This window comes from Ips typographus, linkage group LG3 (genome assembly GCF_016097725.1).
Source record: "Ips typographus isolate SLU linkage group LG3, UJ_Ityp_2.0, whole genome shotgun sequence".
In the NCBI taxonomy this organism is placed as follows: Eukaryota; Metazoa; Arthropoda; class Insecta; order Coleoptera; family Curculionidae; genus Ips; species Ips typographus.
Window position 1 is genome coordinate 989,472 of NC_138424.1, and position 21,234 is coordinate 1,010,705.

Here is a 21,234-nt window from a genome sequence, read left to right on the forward strand (position 1 = left end):
GCTTAACAAAATGCCACTAATAAACCAGAATAACATTTTTTTCAATTTTGTGAGTCAGTTTTAATTACGAAGTAAATCAATTAAAATGAGGTCGAACAAAAAAATGGAGATTAAAACGGGTTTAACCAGCTTCACGTGTCCCTTTTACGACTGTTTTTCACATATTTAACGTAAACACAGTTATTAGTCTGCGTTTTAAGAGAACAGTCAATAAATTACCTTTTAGTTCGATTAGAATCTTGTTCATTAACACTACTTTCTTAATTGGTTGTAATTTGCAGATTTAACATTCTTAAAGTAAGATTTAAAAGCGTGCAGAAAAGTACAGTTTTGCAATTTTTTTAAAATTATGTTTAATTGAATTAAATTGTTGTAGTTAAGCGCCATTTTCTCTTTTGACAGTAAAAGACAGAAGAAATCATACTTAAGTTGGCTATAACCTCACTTTGCCTTTGTCACTTTTGTTGTCCCAACATGTCTGTTCAAGGTTGTTTGTTAATGAATTAAAACTAGTTAAAGTTTAAATAATTTCTTTAATACTAAATTGAACATGTTGTGTTTGTTTCTGTTATCTTTCTAGTATTTGTTCAGCTTTCATTTTCACAATATCAAGGTTGCATTAAGCATACATACAGCTTTTAGTGTAAAACAGCCTCCCAATGGCTTCTTTTACCAAGTATAAGAGTATTTTGTACAGTTTAGGGGTGACCGCTTCAGGTTTTGCCGCCTACATTACCGTAAACCAGGATAAGAATAAAGTTTTTACTTCCTGGACCTCAAACTATGAACCCTCAATCTGCAGTCGGTGGGACGAAAACTGGGATCAGTAAGTTTGTTTTTACCACACAGAAACGTTTTAAACATGAATTTGTACAAGCAGTAGAGCCCCTCAACATATACGAAATAAGAAAACTAAGTTGACACAAAAGGATGAGAACAACAATAATGAAAACATTGAAAAATACACACCAAAGGCTTGTAGGCATTTGATTCTGATTCGGCATGGTCAGTACAATTTGGATGGGAAAACTGATGAGGAACGTTACCTTACTAAGCTAGGTACTTTTCTAGTTAAAGAAAAAACCCTAATAAAAAGTGTAAAATTAATTTAAAAGGAAGACAACAAGCTGAATATACAGGGAGGAGACTTCAGGACCTTGGACTGCCTTACACTGGTATGATTAAGAGTACCATGACAAGGGCCCAGGAAACTGGTGGTATAATTTCTCAGTATTTGCCTCAGGTATTGTTATAATTGCTTATTTAATTGAGTGTACTTTGATTTTACTCTACAAAGGATCTAACCTTTTCGATTTAGGTGCCAGTTTCACACTGTGATTTGCTTAGAGAGGGTGCTCCAATACCACCAGAACCACCTTTAGGCACATACAAGCCAGAAAGATATGTATGTATACTTTCTAGAACAAAGATGTTTAGCCTTATTTCTGGGGGCATTATGTATTAATTCTTAGTAATGCTGTCATTTTATGGAAATTGCCAGCATTAATGAGAATTAGTAGAGAAATGAGGGCATTACTGAGGCAGATTAGAATTTTGAAAAGAATTAATAAATTGGGAACTTCTGAAAAATCATAATTTTGTAATTTGACTTTTAAAAAGTTTGACAGCGGCGAAACCGTATCACTAACCAACCAACTTTTATATGTCAATAGAAAGCTCATTTCATTAGCAATCCATTGATATATCAAAGTGTATACAAAGAGTTGCAAATAAGCAAGTTATTAACGACTGAACGAAAAAATGCACCAAAAAAGTCTCTTATTACTTTTTTGGTTTCTGAGACTTTTCAGTTGTGGTGTAATTCAGAAAATTAGTGGGTATTGTCAGTTGTTATTGGAAATATGGGAATTATTGGGCATTACAAGGAATTAGTGTACAAAATTTTAATCAGAGGTGTGCCATTGGCATTTTTTACCTTTGTTCCTATACAACTGTTTATTAATGTCTTTGTCAAGAACACCTGCCCCTAGTACTGTCAAAACTTATGATAAAACAACTTATTTTTAAGAAGTTCTATGAAGATGGCGCCCGCATCGAAGCGGCATTTAGAAAATACTTTCACCGAGCTGACCCTGACCAAAAAGAGGACTCATATCACGTGATTGTATGTCACGCTAACGTGATTCGTTATTTGGTCTGCAGGTCTGTCATAATTTTTTTACCATCTTTAAACCCAATAATTGTGCGGTATTACAGAGCTCTGCAAATCCCGGCCGAAGCTTGGTTGCGGTTTTCCCTTAACCACGCCAGTATTACTTGGATTTCAATCACGCCAAGTGGTAGGTGTGTTTTGAGAACTTTTGGCGACAGTGGATTTATGCCTGTGCAAGTCATTTCATCCACCTAAGTCTTAAAAAATGATTTTTGACAAAAACTAAACGTTTGAACGTGCACCAGCCTCTTTTAACCACATTTTTATGAAAAAATAAATTTTTTAAATCACTTAAATATATTAATTCCTTAGCTAATAACAATATGGCGTTTTTCATGCAACTGCCAATGATCTCCTCTCCTAAACCCCATTCCGCACACTTTACACTCATAACTGTGCTCTTTACAATGAGTCATCAAGTGTTTAATGTAGAAACTCTTGTAGCCACGTTCCGAAATTAGTCGGCGACAAATTGGACAGTGTTTTCGTTTTTCCAAACTTCCTTCCTTTAGGTACTGCTCTAGTTCCGTTTTGGACACAACTATTTTTTTGGTGTAATGTGCCTCACGATTGTGACGTAACACATCCAATGGGTCTGAAAATACTGTTTTGCATGTTCTGGAAAATTTCAATTTGAAGTTGATAAAGTTTTCAAGCAAAAACCACTAACTTGCATGTTCGTTCCTTTAGTTCTTGTTGTTTGGCTTGTTCCTCCATCTGTTTAATTTTTTGTTTTTCATCCTCTTCATCATAAAATTCATACACAGAATATTCATTTTTTTCTGGATGCTCAGGACCCTTAAATTTTCTTTCAGGCACAATTTTAGTGTACATTTTCTTTGATATTTCCGATACTGTTTGGTTAACACTGCTTTTTTTAGGGCCTAGAAATTGTTTTATTTGAGGTAATTTTAATTGAAATATTTTTAAACCTACTTGGGTCTTCAGGTTCACCCCTTTCACTGATTTCTGAGAAAATGCAGCTTCGTTTGGCACTCTGAGGACTCATTTTTCAATGAATGCTAGAAATTTAGTACATTCAAAAATTACAAAGAACTTAAAAATAAACAATAACAAAAAACTTTTTAAAATTAGGTTAAGTTGCAGGCAGTTAACGTTTCGTCAATCTGCAAGTATCACGGGATGTGCTAATTGACTCCACTAATAAAGTCACATGATTACTGCCGTAAGAAGGCAAAAGACGAATAAGTTAGGTTATAATAGGTTTGATTTTGGGGTTTTAGTTAATATTTAATTTTAATTTAACAAATTGTATAAAACTTTGTGCAATCATGTCTGATAGTGAACATATCCGGTTAGCCAACATTATAAAAACAACACACAAAACTTTGAGGGAGAAATCAAAAATTTGGGGCTCTGCTAAAGCCTGGCAGCGACACTGTAATGATTCCGCGGTCTTGCAAGACTACGCCTTAGCAATGCGAGATCTAGCCGTAAATTATTGGGAGGTAAACTCATTGAAAAGCCAAAAAGCCACCTCCCGCATTAACTGGACTTACCAAGCATGTAAATGGTACTTTGACCACATAGACACTTTCCGTAACAAAGAGCTACGTGTGTGTGAAAAAGTGTTACATTTAACAAAGGATTTCCCCAGTGACTGTACACTGAACCCTCCTTATGAAATTTTGGATGTCGGTAGTTGTTATAATCCTTTGGAACAGTTTCATGATTTTTTCAATGTTTTAGCTATAGATATTGCTCCAGCTGATCCTAAAGTGTTAACTTGTGATTTTCTTAGTGTCCCCACAGGTCAGAGTACTATAATAAATAAAAGTGTGGAACAACTCAAGGAAAACCACTTTGATGTGGTACTATTCAGTTTGCTGCTTGAATACCTTCCTGATCCAGTACAAAGGCTGAATTGTTGTTTAAAAGCCTATGACTTACTGAAAAATGAAGGAATTTTGGTTGTTATTACTCCAGATTCTAACCATGTGGGGTCAAACAGTAAAGTGATAAAGTCATGGCAGTATGTACTGGCACAGCATGGTTTTATTAGAGTAAAGTATGAAAAGTTGCCTCACTTGCATTGTATGTTGTTTCGTAAAGCTCAGTTTGTTGAAGTTGCATCCAGGTGGGCTAGTGTGCATCAGAGTCAAGGATTTTATGATCATATGTATATACCTCAGGATTTACAGAAAAAGTAATTTGGTTTAATAATTTTTGCTCAAGCAAAATAAAAAAAAATAAGATAGTCAATAAAACTATTTAATTCACCTAGTAACTTTGTACAATAAACTAAAAAAATAAATAACATCATCTAGTGAGTGTAGCAATCACAATAATCATTATAGTTAGTTTTTAGAGCCAGGTATTGATTTAGGTCGGTCATTTGGTAAAAGCATTTGTTGAATCAAAACAAAAAGTACCATCACAAACATTATAAAACCAGCAGTTTTGCCTTGCCATAGAGCTTCCTCATTGCGCCGATGTTCCTCCGCATAAAAGGCTTTTCTTCTTTTCATTTCCTGGACTTTTCTTGCTGTCTGTCCATAATGTTGTCGGGACCATTCATCAAAGTTATAAATAGGCTGGGCAGTACTGCCTGTAGGGGGCTTGGTACGGACCGCCCTGGATTTGTAAAAATTCTCTAAAGGATCTGCTGGAGTTGTTGTAGAAGTGTGTGTAGTTTCTCCTAAAAAGCCTGAAAGAACCATTGTTTTTTTATTGTATTAGTGGCACTGTAAATGGAGATTACCTTTGTCGTATAGTCTTCTGGATTTAACGTTTCCGAGCACTTCATATGCTTCGGTAATATCGCGAAACTTTTGGGAATGTTGATCGCGTTGTTCTTGAGTTTCACCTTGATTTCGGTCAGGATGATACAGTTTAGACAGGTCATAGTATGCACTTTTTACCTCAGCCTGAGTGGCCGTTTTTATCAAACCTAGGGAATCATAGTGGTTTCTTGGTTTGTTGTTGAAAAGCAGGGAAGTTGTGGACAGTTGTCTGATTTGATTCAGTGTGCTCCTCATTAATTTCAATGTCATTTTTCAGAGCTACTTAAGTGGTGACAACCTCTTAGACCAAATATCCTTGATACATTATGATATGTAGGAACTGAAATTGAGTTATTTTTAATACCACTTTAATTATTTAATTCTTATTTACTTACTTTTTATATTGTTGTTAAATATGCCATTATGCAAGATTCACTCCACATCAATCAGAACGTCAGAGTATCTAACCTAAAAGTATAGTATTGGGTCACGTGATACCGGTATACGTTGTTAATACAGCATCACGTGATAAACAAATTGAGAAGTGTCATTTGTCGTAGGTGGAGCAGTTTTGACAGCGTGCAAGGGTGATGTTTACATCTTTCTTTTCCATTTTTTACCCGACTTTATTTTGTCTTGAATATCGGCCATGTGCGATGGGGTGAGTAAGCAATTACACATTATCAAACTATCTCATTGTTTTGCATTTTTTCCCTTCCCCAATTACACTGTTGATATGTAGAGCTAGCCGCAAATCCGATAAAGGAATCAGACTGTACCTGCGTTTACCCATCAGAATCGCAGACCAGCATCAAATCCTCAGCCTACACCCGAAAATTTCCGTTGTCCATTTACCTCGTCAGGTAAGTTTTTTTCCATACAGAACAAAACAACAAATTTTTATGGGCGTCCCACCCTTTGCAGAAATCCCGCCGTTGGTGTACTGTCGAATTTAATACTAAAGAAGACCAAGCCCAAGTCAAAGCAGCATTGAAACACATCCAAATTGAAGGCAAACACATTATAGTCAGGGCTTTTAAGATCCCCAAATCGAAACGGTCCAGAAAACTCGCACAAACAGACACTGAAGATTTGGCCAATTTGTTATCATAAAATGAGACAATTTACCGGAAACCCTTTGGGGGATGATTTTGAGGAGGATGATGATGATAGCATATTGGATTTACTTGATTATGATGTAAGTGATGGTATTTGCTCATAGTTGTTAAGGATTTAAATCAGTCAATGTGAACAGTTTTTATTAAAACAGTGACAGACAAAATTCACAATTATTGAATAATTTGTAATTTGTCAAGAAATTCCATTCAATATGGTCATTTACAAAGTGGGGACATAAATCAGACAGTTGATAACAAGCAAATGAATCAAATTCAGTCTGAGCAACTGCTATTGTTTGCTTAATTCCATTTTGAAACAAATCAGGATATAACTTTTTATGTTTGAGTTATTTATTTAGGTTTTACTTGCCAAACCTTCAAAGAGCAACCAAATTGTTTTTAGACTATAAAATACCTTTTTCACATTCAAATCAATTCTTGATTCAGTCATTTTGGTTACTTCAAAAAGCTTTCAATTTGTGTGGTTGGAAAATGTGGGCCATATTGATGAACTGAACTAGCTATGACGTTTAATGACAGTGTTATAATCACCTGACAGCTGTCAAAACTCATTAAAGGCCTAACATACAACTGTAATATCCAGCCTAGTTGTAGTTCTTTACTAAATCGCCTTGCAATATTTATTTATAGCTCCATATAGTGAAATTTGACAGTTGTGTCATTAACAGACACTTTGATATGAGTTTTGCCAGTTATGAGAGCTGTCATGTGATGCAAGCAAAGTATAAAAGTGGTCCTTATCCTCAGAAGTATCAAATTTGGCTCCATTATTGAATTGTTGCTTTTGATGAACATTATCAGTCTTTCCTTTATCATTTTCTTAAACTCTCCTAAATTTTCCATCTCCTCATCCCATCTCTCTTTATCTAGTGTTTACCTTAGAAATTAGTTAGTATTTTGAGCCAAGCTCAAGTTTAGTTTGGTTTTAACTGTGATACTACAGATCAAAAAAGGCACAGTCTGAGCCCCAAATTGTTACTGTTCAAAGACTTTAAACTAAAATTTTTTGATATCAAACCTGCTTCAGATTTTTTAAGTTAAACTGACTTTAACTAAGTCTGTTATCAATAAAATGAAACGTCACATTTCTAGCCTGAAGCAATAAGGTTTGGTCCACCAGAAAGTGACAGTGAAGATGACATTTTCGCTGGCAACAGTACAGAATCTGAAAATGATGCTAATAATACTGATGATGATAACTATACAATGGAGACGGGTACTGTGGAGGTTGGAGAAATCCCGCAGTTGTTTCGAAGGGCAATCAGAACAATCCGTGATACCGTGAATACGAGTTATGAGGAATTCCTTGAAAATGCTAATTCTATTGAAACTAATCCACCTCCCTACCCCTACAATGTGGATTGTTCATCAGGAGAGGAAGATTGTGATGAAGGTGATTGTGATTATGTCACTCTTCCAGGTAAATTTCTATTAATATAGATTTTGAGGTGTTTTTAATGGTTTTCACTCAGCAGCCCAAGAGCAAAATGCAAATAAGCCAGCTGAAGACCAAACTACCTCTGCTACTTCTCAGCCTGCTGCAAATGAAGTACAACTGGATGTAACCGGATATAACACCTGCTAGTAGTACCCAAATTTCTTATTTCCTTGAGTTTTTTTTCTAGTTAAATAATGTTCTTGTGTTGAGTATTAAAGGTAACAGTTTTATTTTGTATCATTTATTTGTCTGTTCATTTATTATCCATTAAAGTGTATAGGAGGTAATAAACAAAGACATTAATTTCTTAGGATAGACCTGCCTAGTCATTCAATAATACAGATAATTTTTAAGCAGACACATCTTTTTATCCAACACGTGTTTTAGGTTGTTGTCTCTCTCCTTATAGTCCGAAGTGGAATTCAGTGGCGGAAAACTGAATTGTGCATCTTATATCATATAGGGTTAAATATATTGCTGATATTATTTATTTTTTTACTGAAAATTAAGAAATTTTTACAAACTATTTGGAAACACGTGGTCACACCATCAAAATGCAAATCACTTTCAACATGGCCGCCAATTTACTAGAAATACTACCAACTACCACCAGCTAGGAGCTTCCCCATTGGCCAGCTTTGTATAGCCGTGTTCTGCGCCGTTGCCACGTTTCTTACAACGTTTTTGCAGTTTATGGGGCCAAATCATATTTTACAATGTAAATTTTAAAATACTCGTATATATTAATATGCGGAACAAATGTGTTGAAAAAATACACACAAAAGTTTTTTACAGTAAGACTTTCGCCATAGACTGACTAATTTCGTCTCTTATAACTGTGCATTAAGCCGGATTTATAGATTTGCGTAGCGTAACACAACGCAATCCTAGCGCATCTTAAGAAAGTTGAATCATCCAGAATATGTTGATCAATTTATAGATGCACAAGCGTAGCGTAGCACAACATAAGTACAACGCAGCGCATCGCAAGAGTTGGTAATTTTCAACTTTTACGCTGTGCACCTCGCGTCTAGCCAATGAAAATAGGTTATTTTTCTGGGTAAAGAAGAAATCTGTTTCTGTTTTAGTTACTGACAATTGGCAGATTGGGAGATCGATAGGTACTTATTTGGTTAAGTTTTCCAACAATAGTCAATATGATTATTTTATTCATAATATTAGTATTAAGCAAATTTGTATATCGTTACCAGAGAAAATGGACACTGACGGTCAACTAATTGAATTAATACAGTCGTTTCCACATTTGTATGACATGAAAAACAAAAATTTCAAAAATCTTATTATGCAAGCCCATGCAGTCAGAAACCACAGATTCAAGAAAAATGTCACTTGTCGCTTGTCAGTCTTTGTTTGACGCGCATGTATTCAAAGGAACTCACATCTTAAACAAATGAATCTATAAATTGCACTACGTAAGAAAATTGCGCTATGCTGTGCTACGCTGCGCTAGGATTGCGTTGTGTTACGCTACGCAAATCTATAAATCCGGCTTTACTTGTCAGCGTAGTTGCACAAGCGGGCAACATTGCCTACATAATTGGCTCAAATTTTGGTGGGGTAAAAGATGTGTTAAATGCCGTTTATAATGTGACGTTTGGCACAAATTTTGATAGAATACCATATTAATGTTTTGGTTAATAAAACTAACCAGAATGTACAAAAAAACAGTTTTAATCAGTTCAGCCCTATGTACACATATAATCAAACCTGGTCAAAACATTTTCAACTTATAAAACGGATTAATAAAACTAGGTTTGAGGGGAGTTTTTAGTACTGGTTTTCCTGGTTTTTTGCTACTGTCCCAAGGAACTTGAGGCGAAGACATAACCGTTCTAATGTGATCGTCAACATCCTGAGAAACGTTCAGTTTGGTGTTGATCACCACTTTTTTGGCAGGTGATTGTTTTGGTGTTGTTTGTACAGTTATTTCTTTGGGCGCCGATTGCTGCAGACTAGTCTAAGACCCAAAATTGCTTTTTTTAGTTGTTTTTAAGCGGTTTTGCGGGAATTTAGTCTTACCTACCCGAGCTTTGCCGCGCAACTTAGACAATGCTTTGTCATTTTTTTGGCGCAGGTTTGACTGCGTGATTGGGACGTCTTTTACAATTGTCTCTACGAGGAAACCGCTAACTTCATCAGAACCTGCAAAGTTAACAATATGAAAATGTGTTGTCAAAACCTGAAATTACTAACATTTTTTCTGCTTTTTTGTCGGACTTGTCAAGTATAATGTACCCGGTTCGACATAGAAAAAGTCTTCTTCATCCTCTTCACTCACTGGTTCCTCTTCCTCTACAACTTCCTCCAAGTCCTCCTCCCTCGGTCTTTTTTTCCCCTTTTTTGGTCCTTTGTCCAATAACTTCTCCTCAAATTTTATTAGTCGTTTTGCTGCTTTAGTAACCTTCATATCCACTTCATTCTTCTTGTTACCAAACAGTTTTTTCACTCCTAAAGGATAGACGCCATTGTGAAGCTTTAGGAATCTGGGCAAAAACAAAGAAATTACATTTGTGATATTGTTTAAACTGTCTAGTGCCTCTTACTTTTCCGACCAGATTCTCAAGTGGTTTCTAGTGTTTTTTGTGGTTTTAGGGTCAGTTTTAAGTGAATCAAACACTTCAGACAGTTCTTTGGCATCAAACAAGATTTGAGCCAGCTCAACATCCACTCTGCCAGCTCTAGGATCTAAAGGTTTGTCCATACTGGGTAAATCTTCTTCAGAATTCTCTTCCTCGTCATTCAAAACTATTTTTTGCACTTGATTGATTGATCCAGCAAATGATTGCTGTGGAGTTATAAAAACTGTAACCTGATATCATTTTAGGTCTTAATTTATCTCACCTGTTTCCACACTAAATATTTTTCCTGGTACTCAATGCCCAGCTTGTGCTGTTTCATCAAGTGAGTGAAAATAAACTTATTTATCCAATTTACAATACGGTTGTCAGTGGCAAAAGCCAGTTTATGTACATAAGGTCTTAGAAAGTCTATAGTTCTAGTGGAATGCAGTTTACCATCAGAAATCTAAAAAACCTTCCAAACTGAAACATTTTAATTCATCATTTTTAGGTACCAAACCTTTGCCAATTCCTCCAAGTAAATTTCAGTGAAATGCATAAAAAGTCCTAAACAATTTGTGGTTGTGGCCAAAATGGTCTCTTCCAAAACTTGGCCAAACACTTGGTTGAACTTTTTTTTGAAATTTTTGCTTTTTAATACCACAAAGGCTTGTCTCAACAATCTTCTGACCAGCTAGAAAATGATTTTAAAAATGCTAGAATTACTTTTATAGTCTGTAACTGTAATGTGTATCAACTGAGGAAAAACTAGTTGATTTAACTAATAGGCAAGAAATTATAAAAAAAAGTATTAAGGGAAATGCTTGGAACACAATGAAACAGTATTTTCAAAATCTGGAGGTTACAGACCTGAAATTTGCTGTGTAATCAGTAAACTAACCTTAAAATGAAGAGACATATTATGTTTTCTCCATAAACAAATCTTACTTTACTGAAACTGTGATAATACCATCAAAAATTAAAGAATGCCAGTTAAAATACAATGAAACACAATTTCAGTCAGTATTTTTGAAATCTAGAGGTTACGGCACTGAAATTTGCTGTGTAATCAGTAAATTGACCTTCAAATCCAGAGACATACTATATTTTTTCCATAAACAAACCATACTTTACTGAAATTGTGATAATACCATCAAAAATTAAAGAATGCCAGTTAAAATACAATGATACACAATTTCAGTCAGCATTTTCCTCTATAGCTTTCCTTGACAGGGCTATAAGAAATTAAAAAAAAAAAATTTTAATACTGACCATTAAAAATTTGTCAAGCCTTAACTGATCCACACCAATCCACTCAGTTTGCAAAGTAACTAAACCAATTTTAAAAAACAACATAGCCTGTTGAAACTGCAAACAGTGGATCAGTTGTGATATGCTTTCAGCGCAGTCCTCTTGAATGAGCAACTTATCTGACATCCACATTGAATAAAAAAGACCCTGCCATAACACTTTTATGTTCTCCTCTTCCAGGGCTGAAAATGTAAAACTAACTATTTAAGAGCTGCATAAGGAGTGTTAAATCAATTGATGAGAAAAATTTGTTGAAGCAAAAATTGAGGTTATGTCTACTTACTGTTTGATTGTGACCGTTGTTCCAGATACTTTTTCAGATATTTCAGAGCTCTTTTACGGGTTTTCTCGTCGTTGTCTGATAACTTTCGGCTGTATTTCACATCTTGGGCCATTAAAAGAGAAGCTTTTTTGCTTTTTTTAGCTTCGCTCCCGGAGTGTTGACTGTCCATGCTGGGCATAATAACCGCCATTCCTTAACTCGTTGAAGGCCCCAATATTGAGTTTACAACGAATTAGAGTGTAAGTGGTAACTTGCTACCCTTCACGTGGTCTTAGAATAATTAATTTACCTGTTTTAAGACCTTTCTTTGAACGGTTAACTTGTGTGAGTTGTGAACAACAACGATTGAGGTTATGACTTATAAAGTTAGGTTTTGTGTGTAACTGCAAGATGACAGAGCCAGTTGTCTCTCTCACTCGTACTACGTTGTGATGCAACAGAACAAGACAGACATAAAAAATAAAATGAATTCATTGATTATGATTTTGGAAGTGGATTGTGTAACTGATTGGGTGAAATCAATTAATTCAAATAAATCAAACTTTTTTCATATAATAACCGCTATTAAAACAACGATTTTTCAGTTTAGGTAAAAAATATATTAATAAAAACAAAACCTGTACACACATATGTACACAAGCAAGCACTGGATCAGTCTGTTCAGTAATAATTAACAGTTTAATAAAATATAATTAATGAGGACTGTAGTTTTTTTAGTTGTTTAGTAGTTAGTGAAGAAATAAATCAACCAAGTCGGTTGCTAAGCCTTCGTCTTGGTTTGGAGGCTTTTTTCTCCAATTTCATTTCGTAGTACTCCTTGTCGACGTCGAGAAACCGAGCTAATCGTTTCATTTCCTTCATTTCCTTGGGGCTCATTGTGGGTTCTTCAGTACCTGGGGGACTCATCCTCATCTGAAATTTCATTTCTTTATTACAATTGAATCACTATACAATAAAAATTGTCAGTCAGTTTTAGCACAAGTGCATTTTCTTACCTTTTTTTTGAATTATATTCAGTTTGTACACACTTTCAACTATATCTGATAACTTTTCATTAAAAATCTACTAAAAGACTACGGCAAACACAAAAAAAATAAAACAACATTTTGTCAATTAGTACTGTTAGATGCGTGTATAATTTATTGCAGTTAGACTGTACATATTATAGGGTGTAATTATTATAAACCCTTCCAAACCTGCGGTAACTTGAAGCAAACTGATTTGTGGTTACCCCCCAATCCCCTCACCCTTTATATAATTATACATATCACCTATACAAACTTACACTAAAAATAACAAAAAGCGATTATACAAATGTGTGTCAAATTTGTTAAAAGGGTGATACATGATTAAAACCATAATTATCAGATTAGTTGTGTGTTTTTAAATGTGTTGGGGTCGCATTTTAGTCATCCTTGGAAGGTTTCTTAAGTCGTTTCTGTAACAAAATAACAAGGGTACCTTGTCAGATTATTTGTTCTGCTCGATCTGGTGAATTCCAAGAGAGAAATTGAAACAGGAATGATAGAGAGAAAGACCACACTCTACTAATATAGTTGAGATAAAGAGAGTTTAAGTATAAGAGGACCTTTTATTTATAAAGAGGGAGTTGTAGGAAAGAAAACCATAAAGCGACATAAACAGCATATAGATGAGGGTGATGAGTGTGTTTAGCGTGAGTTAAATTAGTGAGGTAACTTTACCATTATCCGGTACTTTTCTTTGCAAGCGTAGCTGCTTTCGTCTACATCCTGGTAGCAGTCGCTTTTGTAGTCTTCGGGGATTGGGCCTCCTTCGAATTCGCACAGCTTTTTCAAAGGCTTAGCCCTGGGAAAGTTTAAGTTAAATTCACCAAAGTCTTAAATATTAGTCAAATTACTTGACTATAAGCTTATCAAGTCCAGTGGGTTTGTGGATAGGACAATAGAACACGCCTGGAGTGTTTTTGTCAAAAACGATACTTTTCCTCATCATATCTTTGACTCCAAGGGCAACAGCCAGGATTGTGGATAGAACGAGAAGAACACTCGCTAGATTCATTTCAGTTCTGCAAAATAAATTAGAGTAAGAAGAGCAAATGCTCTGTCACATGATTGGTCCAGAAGTGCAGCTTTGAGCTTGCTGCTTTTTCTTGACCAATGAGCCAACTATAACTGTATGTTAGTTTAGTCACCAAACTGTGTACATCATCACCGATTTATACAGAGTGACCTAGAAATAGCAAGGTTTCAGCAAAGATGAAGTAATTGACTATTATTAATGCACACATGTGCATTGACCTCGTCACTTTGTCTATAATCTTTTGTCCCGTTCTCTTTTCTGTTAACATTTAAGCCACTTTCTACTAATAATTGCAATTATAAGACAGCTAATTAAGCACTTTTTTATTTAAAATATGCACAAATATGTGATGATTTATACAGTTATACGCCCACAAAAACACATATTCTGCACAAGTTTTTGCACCAAGTGAGTGTTTTAAGGTACTTACCGGATGTTGGTAAAACGCCACAAAACAAAGACACTTGAATTAGATCGCGTTTAAGCAGGTACTCAACAATGAAAATGGTACGGTACTGCTGGTACTGCCCACTTATCTAATTCGTCTGTACCAAACCGCACCAAAAGCAGCTTTCTTCGCTACCTTGGCAACTTGGTCAGTGGTAGGATGTTAATATGTCGTTGACGTAGTTATAGTCCAAGCGCAAAACTTACTTACTTACTATAATTGTTACAAATCGTTTAAAAAAACAGATTTTACTGATTTTTTTTTCCATACCGTTGATTTCCATTTTGCTTCACACTGATTTGTTCTTAAAGCTGCTTTGTGAATAAATAAAAAAAATTCTTTGACATAAAACTGCACTGCTTTATGTTTGTATTGTTAGTGCCAAAACACAAACACAACCAGTAGTTATGTCCTTTTATTGACTTTGATACATTAACCAAACAGAAACATAGCAAAATGTCTCAAGTTCCAGTAATTGTATGCCCTTGGTAAGATTTTACATGTCTGGTAAGTCATCTAGTGACCTTTCTAATGTTTTTCCAGTCCAACCCCCAAAAAAACCTTACCTTCCGGTAAGTGGTGTTTAAGGAATGACTCGGTCAATGTAAAAGCTCTGTTACAACCTGACAAATTGGATTCTTCCCCTGCATTTAAGCAGAAAAGCTTCTTTGAGGGTAACAACTGTTACTGCAGGTGTAAGGGCAAGAAACTGCCCAAACCTAAACTGTTCCACCGCCCTAAATTTTGTATTAGTGTCAATTGTACAGCTGAAGAGCTTAACGACAAAGTTGTAGAGAAAAAATCCCTGACTGGCTGTATTTGTACTCAAAATACGGTAACAGATTTTAGCACAGCACTTCAGTACAGTGACCAAAGAGTGTCATATGAAAATTTCCGGAAATCACAGGATAAACGTACAGTAACTCTAGAAAAAGGAAGTGGGGATGCAGTTACGCTTCTAGGTGAGTTACAACGTATTTTTTGAGTAATTTAGTAGTAATTAAACTTGAAAAGAACCTAGAGACTTCCAATCAGCCACTTCAACTACAAATTACGTTACAATCGATGACAGAACTCGCATTTCTGATGATCTGCCCACTGACGAATATCCAGTTTATTCGGAATGGTCAGTGCCAGATTTCCGGAGGGAACACTATTTTGACACTCACCATATTGCCAAATATCAGGAAATTATTGGTAAGTACACATATAGAAAATATCAAAGTAGAGTAGATGGACGTTTGTTGCCATTCATGATTTTGAACTGTTTTGGGTCATCAAAACCCATATTCAAAACAGTTCAGAATCAAAAACCCGAGTATTGTAGGCGACAACACTAAAGCTGAACCACACACTTGCATACACCAGTTCAAGCTAAATTCCAGACAACTTTTGGAATGTGTAGAAAAAGATGTTTTGGGTCGTAGTTTGTGTAAAATTTGCGGCAAAGCAATGGAAGGATCCAGTCTGGATGTTGGTTCGAAACTATTTACTGCGTAAGTTCTACTTAACTCTTCTCTAAAACTGAGCCAAAGTTCCTCTAAAATGTTCCAGAGAACGTCCAGAATATTCCAGAATAAAAAATGTGAGTGAAGCTGGCAAAAGTTCACTCACTTCGAGATCTATCCATTTGGGTGGCAGCAAGTCCAAAATTGAGTTGTTGTTGGATGACCGAACCTTAAATACTTTGAGTAGTTACGTTAGTAAAGTGAAAAGGCCAGTGACGTGCAACAGTTTGGCTTTAAGGCATCAAAAGTTGAGATAGAAGTTTGTATACCAGGTGATCTGGAAGAGTTTCCATCAGGTTTATGTAAACTTACAATCTTTTAAAGTCAAAGATCCTCTTTCGTTCGAAAATCGAATTTATATAAAAACACCCTGTATAGAGATGTTAAATAAATTATTATAAAAGTTGTATAGTAGAGACATTTTTTTTAAAGTTTAAAATTCCATTCTGATCATTTTTGGTCTTTTTGAAGTAGGTCAGTAGATTCATCTATATCTAATTCTGTCTAATAACCAAATTAGATGTTAGAACTATTTTAAGGTTCCAACCTACAGAGTAGAACAATTAAATAAATAATCTTAACAAACTTATACAACTCTCTCTGTATATTATGTATTTATTTAAGGTAGAAATTGGTTCATATAACTTGATGAGAGGCTACGGAAGACCCTGATGATGCTTTAACGTTAACAAAGTAACTGATAAGGTCAATTGGTAGTGGAAACACTATGGTTGAGTTCTTTTCCGCTGAAATGTTGTTAAGGGTCTGGAGGTACCTCAGCTGAAATTTACAGCTGTAAGTAACCAGTTTTTGGTTGTTAATTAATTAAACTGACCTGTAAAGCTACAGGGCTTTGATTAATCACATCTGAGGCGTCTTTTAAGGCTCTGGAAGCCTTCATTTCTCCTTCAGCTGCTATGACCTTAGCTCTGGCTTCTCTGGACGCTTCCGCTTCGGCAGCCATTGCTCTTTGGAGTTGCTGAGGCAAACTTACGTCTTTACTACGATAAGTTCAAGGAAATAAAGAAAGCATGTATTTGGTGAGGGAATTAACCTCACATTTCCACTCTTTCCACCTTAACACCCCAAGGAGCAGTGGCAACGTCCAGTGAGGTCTGCATGGCGTGGGAAATTGCCTCACGGTCCGATAGAACTTCCGCTAAGTTTCTGGTTCCCAAAATGTTTCTGAGGGTGGTCATGGCCAAAAGTCGCGTCGAATTGCTATGTAAAACCACAAAATGTTTTGTTCTGACCTGGTATTTAGATTACTCACCTGTAATTAGTTACTTTGACGACTGCGTTTAGTGGATCTTCGATTCGGTAATATACGACAGCGTCCACTGTTACAGTCACCGAATCTTTAGTTAATGCCTGTCAAATAATGACAGGTTAGCAAGTACACATGTGCAGTATTTGCGTAAATCGCAGCACTGTTTATTGCTTGTGTCAAGAAAAAACAACCAGTTTGTTTTGATTAGTGATGGGCGTAAATTTACCGGTAAGGTAAAATAAAATTCAGTGTGACAGGAAAATTTGCCAATTTTACCAGAAATTTCCAATTTGACTAATAAAAATGTGGATCTAATTGAAATTAGCTTGAAAGATATCATTTTCCTGTTATAGCTGTCATTAATTTGAAAAGTCATAAATCTGAATCACTACACTTTTTATGCACCCCCTGTATAGTAGCGACACTAACGGACTGTGAAATTTTCAGGGATGAGTTTAGCAGTTTTTTGCGAATATTTTTGCCCTTTTTCCAATTTTTCGTAACTTTCATCCTTTCTGAATTGTTTAGCATAAACTGGTTTGATGCAACAAATTTTTAAATCAGTTGCAATTGTGGTTTGAAATTTGAGCACCCTGTAAGTCGGTTATTTTTGGGAATTCAGGGAGATTGAACCACTCAAATTAACCGTCTTGAACTCTTCTTTCCAGTGGTGTAAAGGAAAAAAAAATGTCTTAAAAATTGCATACAGGGTGGGCAAAAAATCTGAATCACTACTCTTTTCATGCACCCCCTGTATAGTAGCGGCACTGACCGACTGTGAAACTTCCAAGTTTAGTAGTTTTTACGAATTTTTTTTGCTCTTTTTCCAATTTTTCGTAACTTTCACCGTTTCTCAGTTATTTAGCATAAACTGGTTTGTGCAACAAATTTTCAATTCAGTTGAAATTGTGGTTTGAAATTTGAGCACCTTGTAAGTCGGTTATTTTGGGAGTTCAGGGAGGTTTAACTACTCAAATTAACCGTCTTGAGCTCCTTTTTCTAACGGTGTTGAGCAAAAAAATGTACCTGAAAAATTGCGTACAGGGTGACCAAAAACAGTTAAACACCACACTTTTCATGCACACGCTGTATACTGGAAGCGAAAATACGGTTCTGCAAACTTATAATGTTGAGTTAAGGAGTTGATTAGGAACATTTGTGGCTTCTTGCAAATTTTTCGTATCTTTCACCGTTTTCGAGCTATTTAGCAGAAAATGGTTTGATACAACAAATTTTCAAATTAGTTGTGGTTTGCAATTTGAACACCCTGTAACTCAGTTATTTTTGGGAGTTCAGGATGGTTCAACCACTTCAAAGAACCGTTTTGAGCTCCTCTTTCCAGTGGTGTATAGTACAAAATTCTATCTTCAAAATTGCGTACAGGGTGACAAAAATATTGAACCACCCTAATTTTCTTGTACACCCTGTATACTGGAAGCAAAAACGGTCCTGAAAACTGACGGTGTTGGGTTAAGGAGTTGGCATCAGTTGAAGTTGTAGTCTGAAGTTTAAGGATAGTCAGGGACAAAATCACCTCTAAAACCCGTTTCGTTTAAGAAAATGATTGTTTTAAGCACATTTTTGAAATCCTCATTAAATTTCCTATCTAACGACATGGAAAAACACTACAAAATTTGGTACAGTCAGGGAGAAAAACAGTGTCAAAATTTGAACTGCCAGAAACACAGTATTTGTAATTTACTGGTAATTTACCGGTCAAATTTTCCTGATAAAATATTTACCGACAATTTGCCCATCACTAGTATTGATTAATCATAAACCACCCATTGTAGTGAGATTTACACAAATGCTGCTTACAAATTGTGCTTACTTCTTGGGGTGGTACGTCAAAAGAGACAGTTCTCAAATCGACCTTGCAATAACTGTCTATACAGGGTAGAATAAAAAAAATGCCCGGACCTCGGGCTCCGCCCGTTCTAAGCCGCCCAAGACGAAAAATAACAGCTCGTTCGTATTCCTGAACAACCTAAAAAAATTAAAACACTACAGGGTGTCCCATAATCTACATGCCAAACTTCACAAAAGGTTGCTTAACTCAACAAAAGGAGCAGTAACCAACCAATTTGTCCTAAAAAATTAGTGAATAAAGTTCAATTTTGCGTGTCAATAATTCCTACTGTAGTAGTGAATCACGTTAGTTTCTTAATTTTTTTTAAACTAAATTCGACCTTAATTTCAGACAAATTGTGTTTCTACTATCACTCAGTGTATTTGGTTAGGTTTGTTTTTCTTTTACCTTAAAGCACCAAAAGAGGGAAAATGGTAACGTGACTAGGAGCAACAGGACGCTACCCACTGCTGCTGCAAATTCGACACATCCCATTATGTGGATTTTTTCTGTAATTTAATTCAATAATTTAATTGATTTGTTGATTAATTAAATGTTAATGTTAATTAATTAAAATTATACCGTATTCTAAGAAGAATTCGTGTCCTCCTGATTCAGTTCGCCTCCATCCGCCTTTCATGCATAAAACTAACACACTTTTGTTATTTTCTAGATAACCTGGACACACAATTCATTTCCAAAATTTTTGTGGATTTAATCACATCACCGTGTAATAATATTCTATTTTCGATCCGGGTCTGAATCGGATCTAATCTAATCCTAATGAAGCCCCAAGTTAAACTAAAAGCGAATGAACTTAAAACGCGAGAGAATAGGCAATTTCGGACCTATTTTAGGATCGCGCTAAACGACTCAATCTCTCGGTATACACAAAGTGTTGTAAAGGTGTTAAACAAGCAAATTTGATTGATCTATCAATATTCTCAAGATCAAAAAAAGCTGACAACATTGCTCTAAAAAAAAGTCAGTAAGGTTAATTTTTGCGTAGCACCAACGTCAGTACTAAATGCAAATTGCCACTAACTTCTTGAGTGGTTTCAAGCGAATTTCGACGTTATGATATTTATTTATTTTTCTAGCTTTTCTAGAACTGTGAAAAATTATATTCTTATTTCTAAATGGCTAAAAACGTATTACTGTACAGGGTATTTAAAAAAAGTTTGACTTTTTGGCTGAGGATTAAACCTAACAATTGGCATTATTGGTGAAGAAAAATGACTTCTATGGACATGTAAATAATTACAACTGTACAAAGAAAATTGTAAAAGTGTTGTTAAGGTCCAAGTTTGCTTTTAAAAAATAGTGTTTTAGTCGTATTTGACATAAGAATTGAAAAAGATGGTAAACAAAATTGGTACTAATTAACATAACTTCTAAAAAAATATTCAGGACCGAACTCACTCACTTTTTTAGTAATGTATACAAGGTTTTTTGATTCGAACTTCAAAAGATGTGATTTGTTGAAACTGAAAATGTTTTCATTAAAGTCTTTGATGAAACTTGTCGTTTAATGAACATGAATGTAAATAAGCGTAAATATAAAAGCAAATTTGTTTAAAAAGACCTTGCAAAAGTTATTATTTAGAGTAAAATCTAGTCTAATACGAGGTTGGTTTTGAAATCGGCTTTTAGATGGGGGCATAAGGTAAACCTCAGCAAATTTAAACATTATTTTTGGTTTTGACGCGAACAAATAAACAATCGAGTCCCGTAAATTTTGAAGCGTATCATAAAACTTACCGCAGCTTTCGTTATACGAGATCTTAATTTTAGGATTTGTTAGTTTAGACAAGGATTTTGTTTTGATGCAAATTAATTATGATGTTATCTTGCCTACCAGTGAGAAATTTCTAATTACAACAGAAATTTAATTTTTCGTTTTTTTAGTCTTTGTTAAAAGTTTATTTTAGTTTAGTTTGGTCTTTGTTAGAAAGCTAAAATTGTCGTCTTTAACTTTGAAAAAACAGTAGGGAAACCTGAAATCGTAACAGCACATGTCCTGTATGATACTGAAAATTTAAATTTGCACCTGGCAACACTGTAAAGTTAAGTTGGCAGTAATCAAAAACAGTCACGTGACCCGGAAATCGTCGTCTTTGACCTTCAAAGTCTGTAAATTACATTTAAACAGTTGGGAAACCTGAAATCGTAACAGCACATGTCGTGTGATACTGGAAATTTAAATTTGCAGCTGGCAATCCTGTAAAGTTAAGTTGACAGCATTCAAAAAGAGTCACGTGACCCGGAAATTGTCGTTTTTAACTTTCAAAAGTCAGTAAATTACATTTAAACAGTTGGAAAGCCTGAAATCGTAACAGCACATGTCGTGTGATACTGGAAAATTAAATTTGCAGTTGGCAACACTGTAAAAAAGTTGACAGCAGTCAAAAACAGTCACGTGACTGGGAAA

At 35.3% G+C, this 21,234-nt stretch overlaps 9 protein-coding genes across 14 annotated transcripts; 4 read left to right on the forward strand and 5 right to left on the reverse strand.

Annotated features, from left to right (window-relative positions):
- The first annotated feature begins 445 nt into the window (after positions 1-445).
- On the forward strand, positions 446-2,495 carry LOC145727236 (serine/threonine-protein phosphatase PGAM5, mitochondrial-like). Of its 2 annotated transcripts, none has more exons than XM_081976740.1 (6): positions 446-826; positions 881-1,059; positions 1,116-1,243; positions 1,319-1,405; positions 2,033-2,163; positions 2,218-2,495. In XM_081976740.1, exons 1-6 carry the CDS (start codon positions 660-662, stop codon positions 2,366-2,368), a joined length of 843 nt encoding a protein of 280 aa, XP_081832866.1. In that variant the 5' UTR covers positions 446-659; the 3' UTR covers positions 2,369-2,495. The 2 variants fall into 2 exon arrangements, with proteins under 2 accessions (XP_081832866.1, XP_081832865.1); XM_081976739.1 differs by having other exon boundaries at positions 447-826; positions 2,030-2,163.
- LOC145727238 (uncharacterized) lies at positions 2,403-3,267 on the reverse strand. The gene is made up of 3 exons (XM_081976742.1): positions 3,110-3,267; positions 2,844-3,057; positions 2,403-2,791 (listed from the first exon to the last, which is right to left on the reverse strand). Exons 1-3 carry the CDS (start codon positions 3,180-3,182, stop codon positions 2,482-2,484), a joined length of 597 nt encoding a protein of 198 aa, XP_081832868.1. The 5' UTR covers positions 3,183-3,267; the 3' UTR covers positions 2,403-2,481.
- Positions 3,268-3,388: 121 nt separating this feature from the next.
- Samtor (S-adenosylmethionine sensor upstream of TORC1) lies at positions 3,389-4,465 on the forward strand. The gene has a single exon (XM_081976738.1). The coding sequence runs from the start codon at positions 3,466-3,468 to the stop codon at positions 4,342-4,344; it is 879 nt and encodes a 292-aa protein (XP_081832864.1). The 5' UTR covers positions 3,389-3,465; the 3' UTR covers positions 4,345-4,465.
- LOC145727237 (dnaJ homolog subfamily C member 30, mitochondrial-like) lies at positions 4,390-5,415 on the reverse strand. Its single transcript, XM_081976741.1, has 3 exons — positions 5,313-5,415; positions 4,896-5,257; positions 4,390-4,841 (listed from the first exon to the last, which is right to left on the reverse strand). Exons 2-3 carry the CDS (start codon positions 5,185-5,187, stop codon positions 4,492-4,494), a joined length of 642 nt encoding a protein of 213 aa, XP_081832867.1. The 5' UTR covers positions 5,188-5,257; positions 5,313-5,415; the 3' UTR covers positions 4,390-4,491.
- A 45-nt stretch (positions 5,416-5,460) lies between these two features.
- LOC145727239 (uncharacterized) lies at positions 5,461-7,734 on the forward strand. 2 transcript variants are annotated; one of them, XM_081976743.1, is made up of 5 exons: positions 5,461-5,578; positions 5,660-5,780; positions 5,842-6,115; positions 7,149-7,476; positions 7,529-7,734. In XM_081976743.1, the coding sequence occupies exons 3-5, from the start codon at positions 6,032-6,034 to the stop codon at positions 7,639-7,641; spliced, it is 525 nt and encodes a 174-aa protein (XP_081832869.1). In that variant the 5' UTR covers positions 5,461-5,578; positions 5,660-5,780; positions 5,842-6,031; the 3' UTR covers positions 7,642-7,734. The 2 variants fall into 2 exon arrangements, with proteins under 2 accessions (XP_081832869.1, XP_081832870.1); XM_081976744.1 differs by having other exon boundaries at positions 5,462-5,578; positions 7,532-7,734.
- Positions 7,735-9,168: 1,434 nt separating this feature from the next.
- Positions 9,169-12,041, reverse strand: Nnp-1 (Ribosomal RNA processing protein 1 homolog Nnp-1). 3 transcript variants are annotated; one of them, XM_081976731.1, is made up of 8 exons: positions 11,668-12,040; positions 11,346-11,566; positions 10,594-10,767; positions 10,357-10,539; positions 10,059-10,300; positions 9,709-9,998; positions 9,539-9,657; positions 9,169-9,472 (listed from the first exon to the last, which is right to left on the reverse strand). In XM_081976731.1, exons 1-8 carry the CDS (start codon positions 11,855-11,857, stop codon positions 9,227-9,229), a joined length of 1,665 nt encoding a protein of 554 aa, XP_081832857.1. In that variant the 5' UTR covers positions 11,858-12,040; the 3' UTR covers positions 9,169-9,226. The 3 variants fall into 3 exon arrangements, with proteins under 3 accessions (XP_081832857.1, XP_081832858.1, XP_081832859.1); XM_081976732.1 differs by having other exon boundaries at positions 9,383-9,488; positions 11,668-12,041; XM_081976733.1 differs by having other exon boundaries at positions 9,383-9,472; positions 9,535-9,657.
- A 202-nt stretch (positions 12,042-12,243) lies between these two features.
- On the reverse strand, positions 12,244-14,322 carry LOC145727241 (uncharacterized). The gene is made up of 4 exons (XM_081976745.1): positions 14,159-14,322; positions 13,547-13,714; positions 13,371-13,494; positions 12,244-12,579 (listed from the first exon to the last, which is right to left on the reverse strand). Exons 2-4 carry the CDS (start codon positions 13,705-13,707, stop codon positions 12,412-12,414), a joined length of 453 nt encoding a protein of 150 aa, XP_081832871.1. The 5' UTR covers positions 13,708-13,714; positions 14,159-14,322; the 3' UTR covers positions 12,244-12,411.
- A 55-nt stretch (positions 14,323-14,377) lies between these two features.
- Positions 14,378-16,091, forward strand: LOC145727233 (uncharacterized). The gene is made up of 5 exons (XM_081976734.1): positions 14,378-14,664; positions 14,720-15,138; positions 15,191-15,373; positions 15,504-15,672; positions 15,731-16,091. The coding sequence occupies exons 1-5, from the start codon at positions 14,633-14,635 to the stop codon at positions 15,939-15,941; spliced, it is 1,014 nt and encodes a 337-aa protein (XP_081832860.1). The 5' UTR covers positions 14,378-14,632; the 3' UTR covers positions 15,942-16,091.
- A 192-nt stretch (positions 16,092-16,283) lies between these two features.
- On the reverse strand, positions 16,284-19,603 carry LOC145727234 (band 7 protein AGAP004871-like). Of its 2 annotated transcripts, XM_081976736.1 has the most exons (7): positions 19,386-19,602; positions 19,212-19,312; positions 18,786-18,941; positions 16,958-17,055; positions 16,744-16,905; positions 16,520-16,685; positions 16,284-16,464 (listed from the first exon to the last, which is right to left on the reverse strand). In XM_081976736.1, exons 1-7 carry the CDS (start codon positions 19,441-19,443, stop codon positions 16,321-16,323), a joined length of 885 nt encoding a protein of 294 aa, XP_081832862.1. In that variant the 5' UTR covers positions 19,444-19,602; the 3' UTR covers positions 16,284-16,320. The 2 variants fall into 2 exon arrangements, with proteins under 2 accessions (XP_081832862.1, XP_081832863.1); XM_081976737.1 differs by lacking the exon at positions 18,786-18,941 and having other exon boundaries at positions 19,386-19,603.
- Between the last annotated feature and the right edge of the window lie 1,631 nt (positions 19,604-21,234).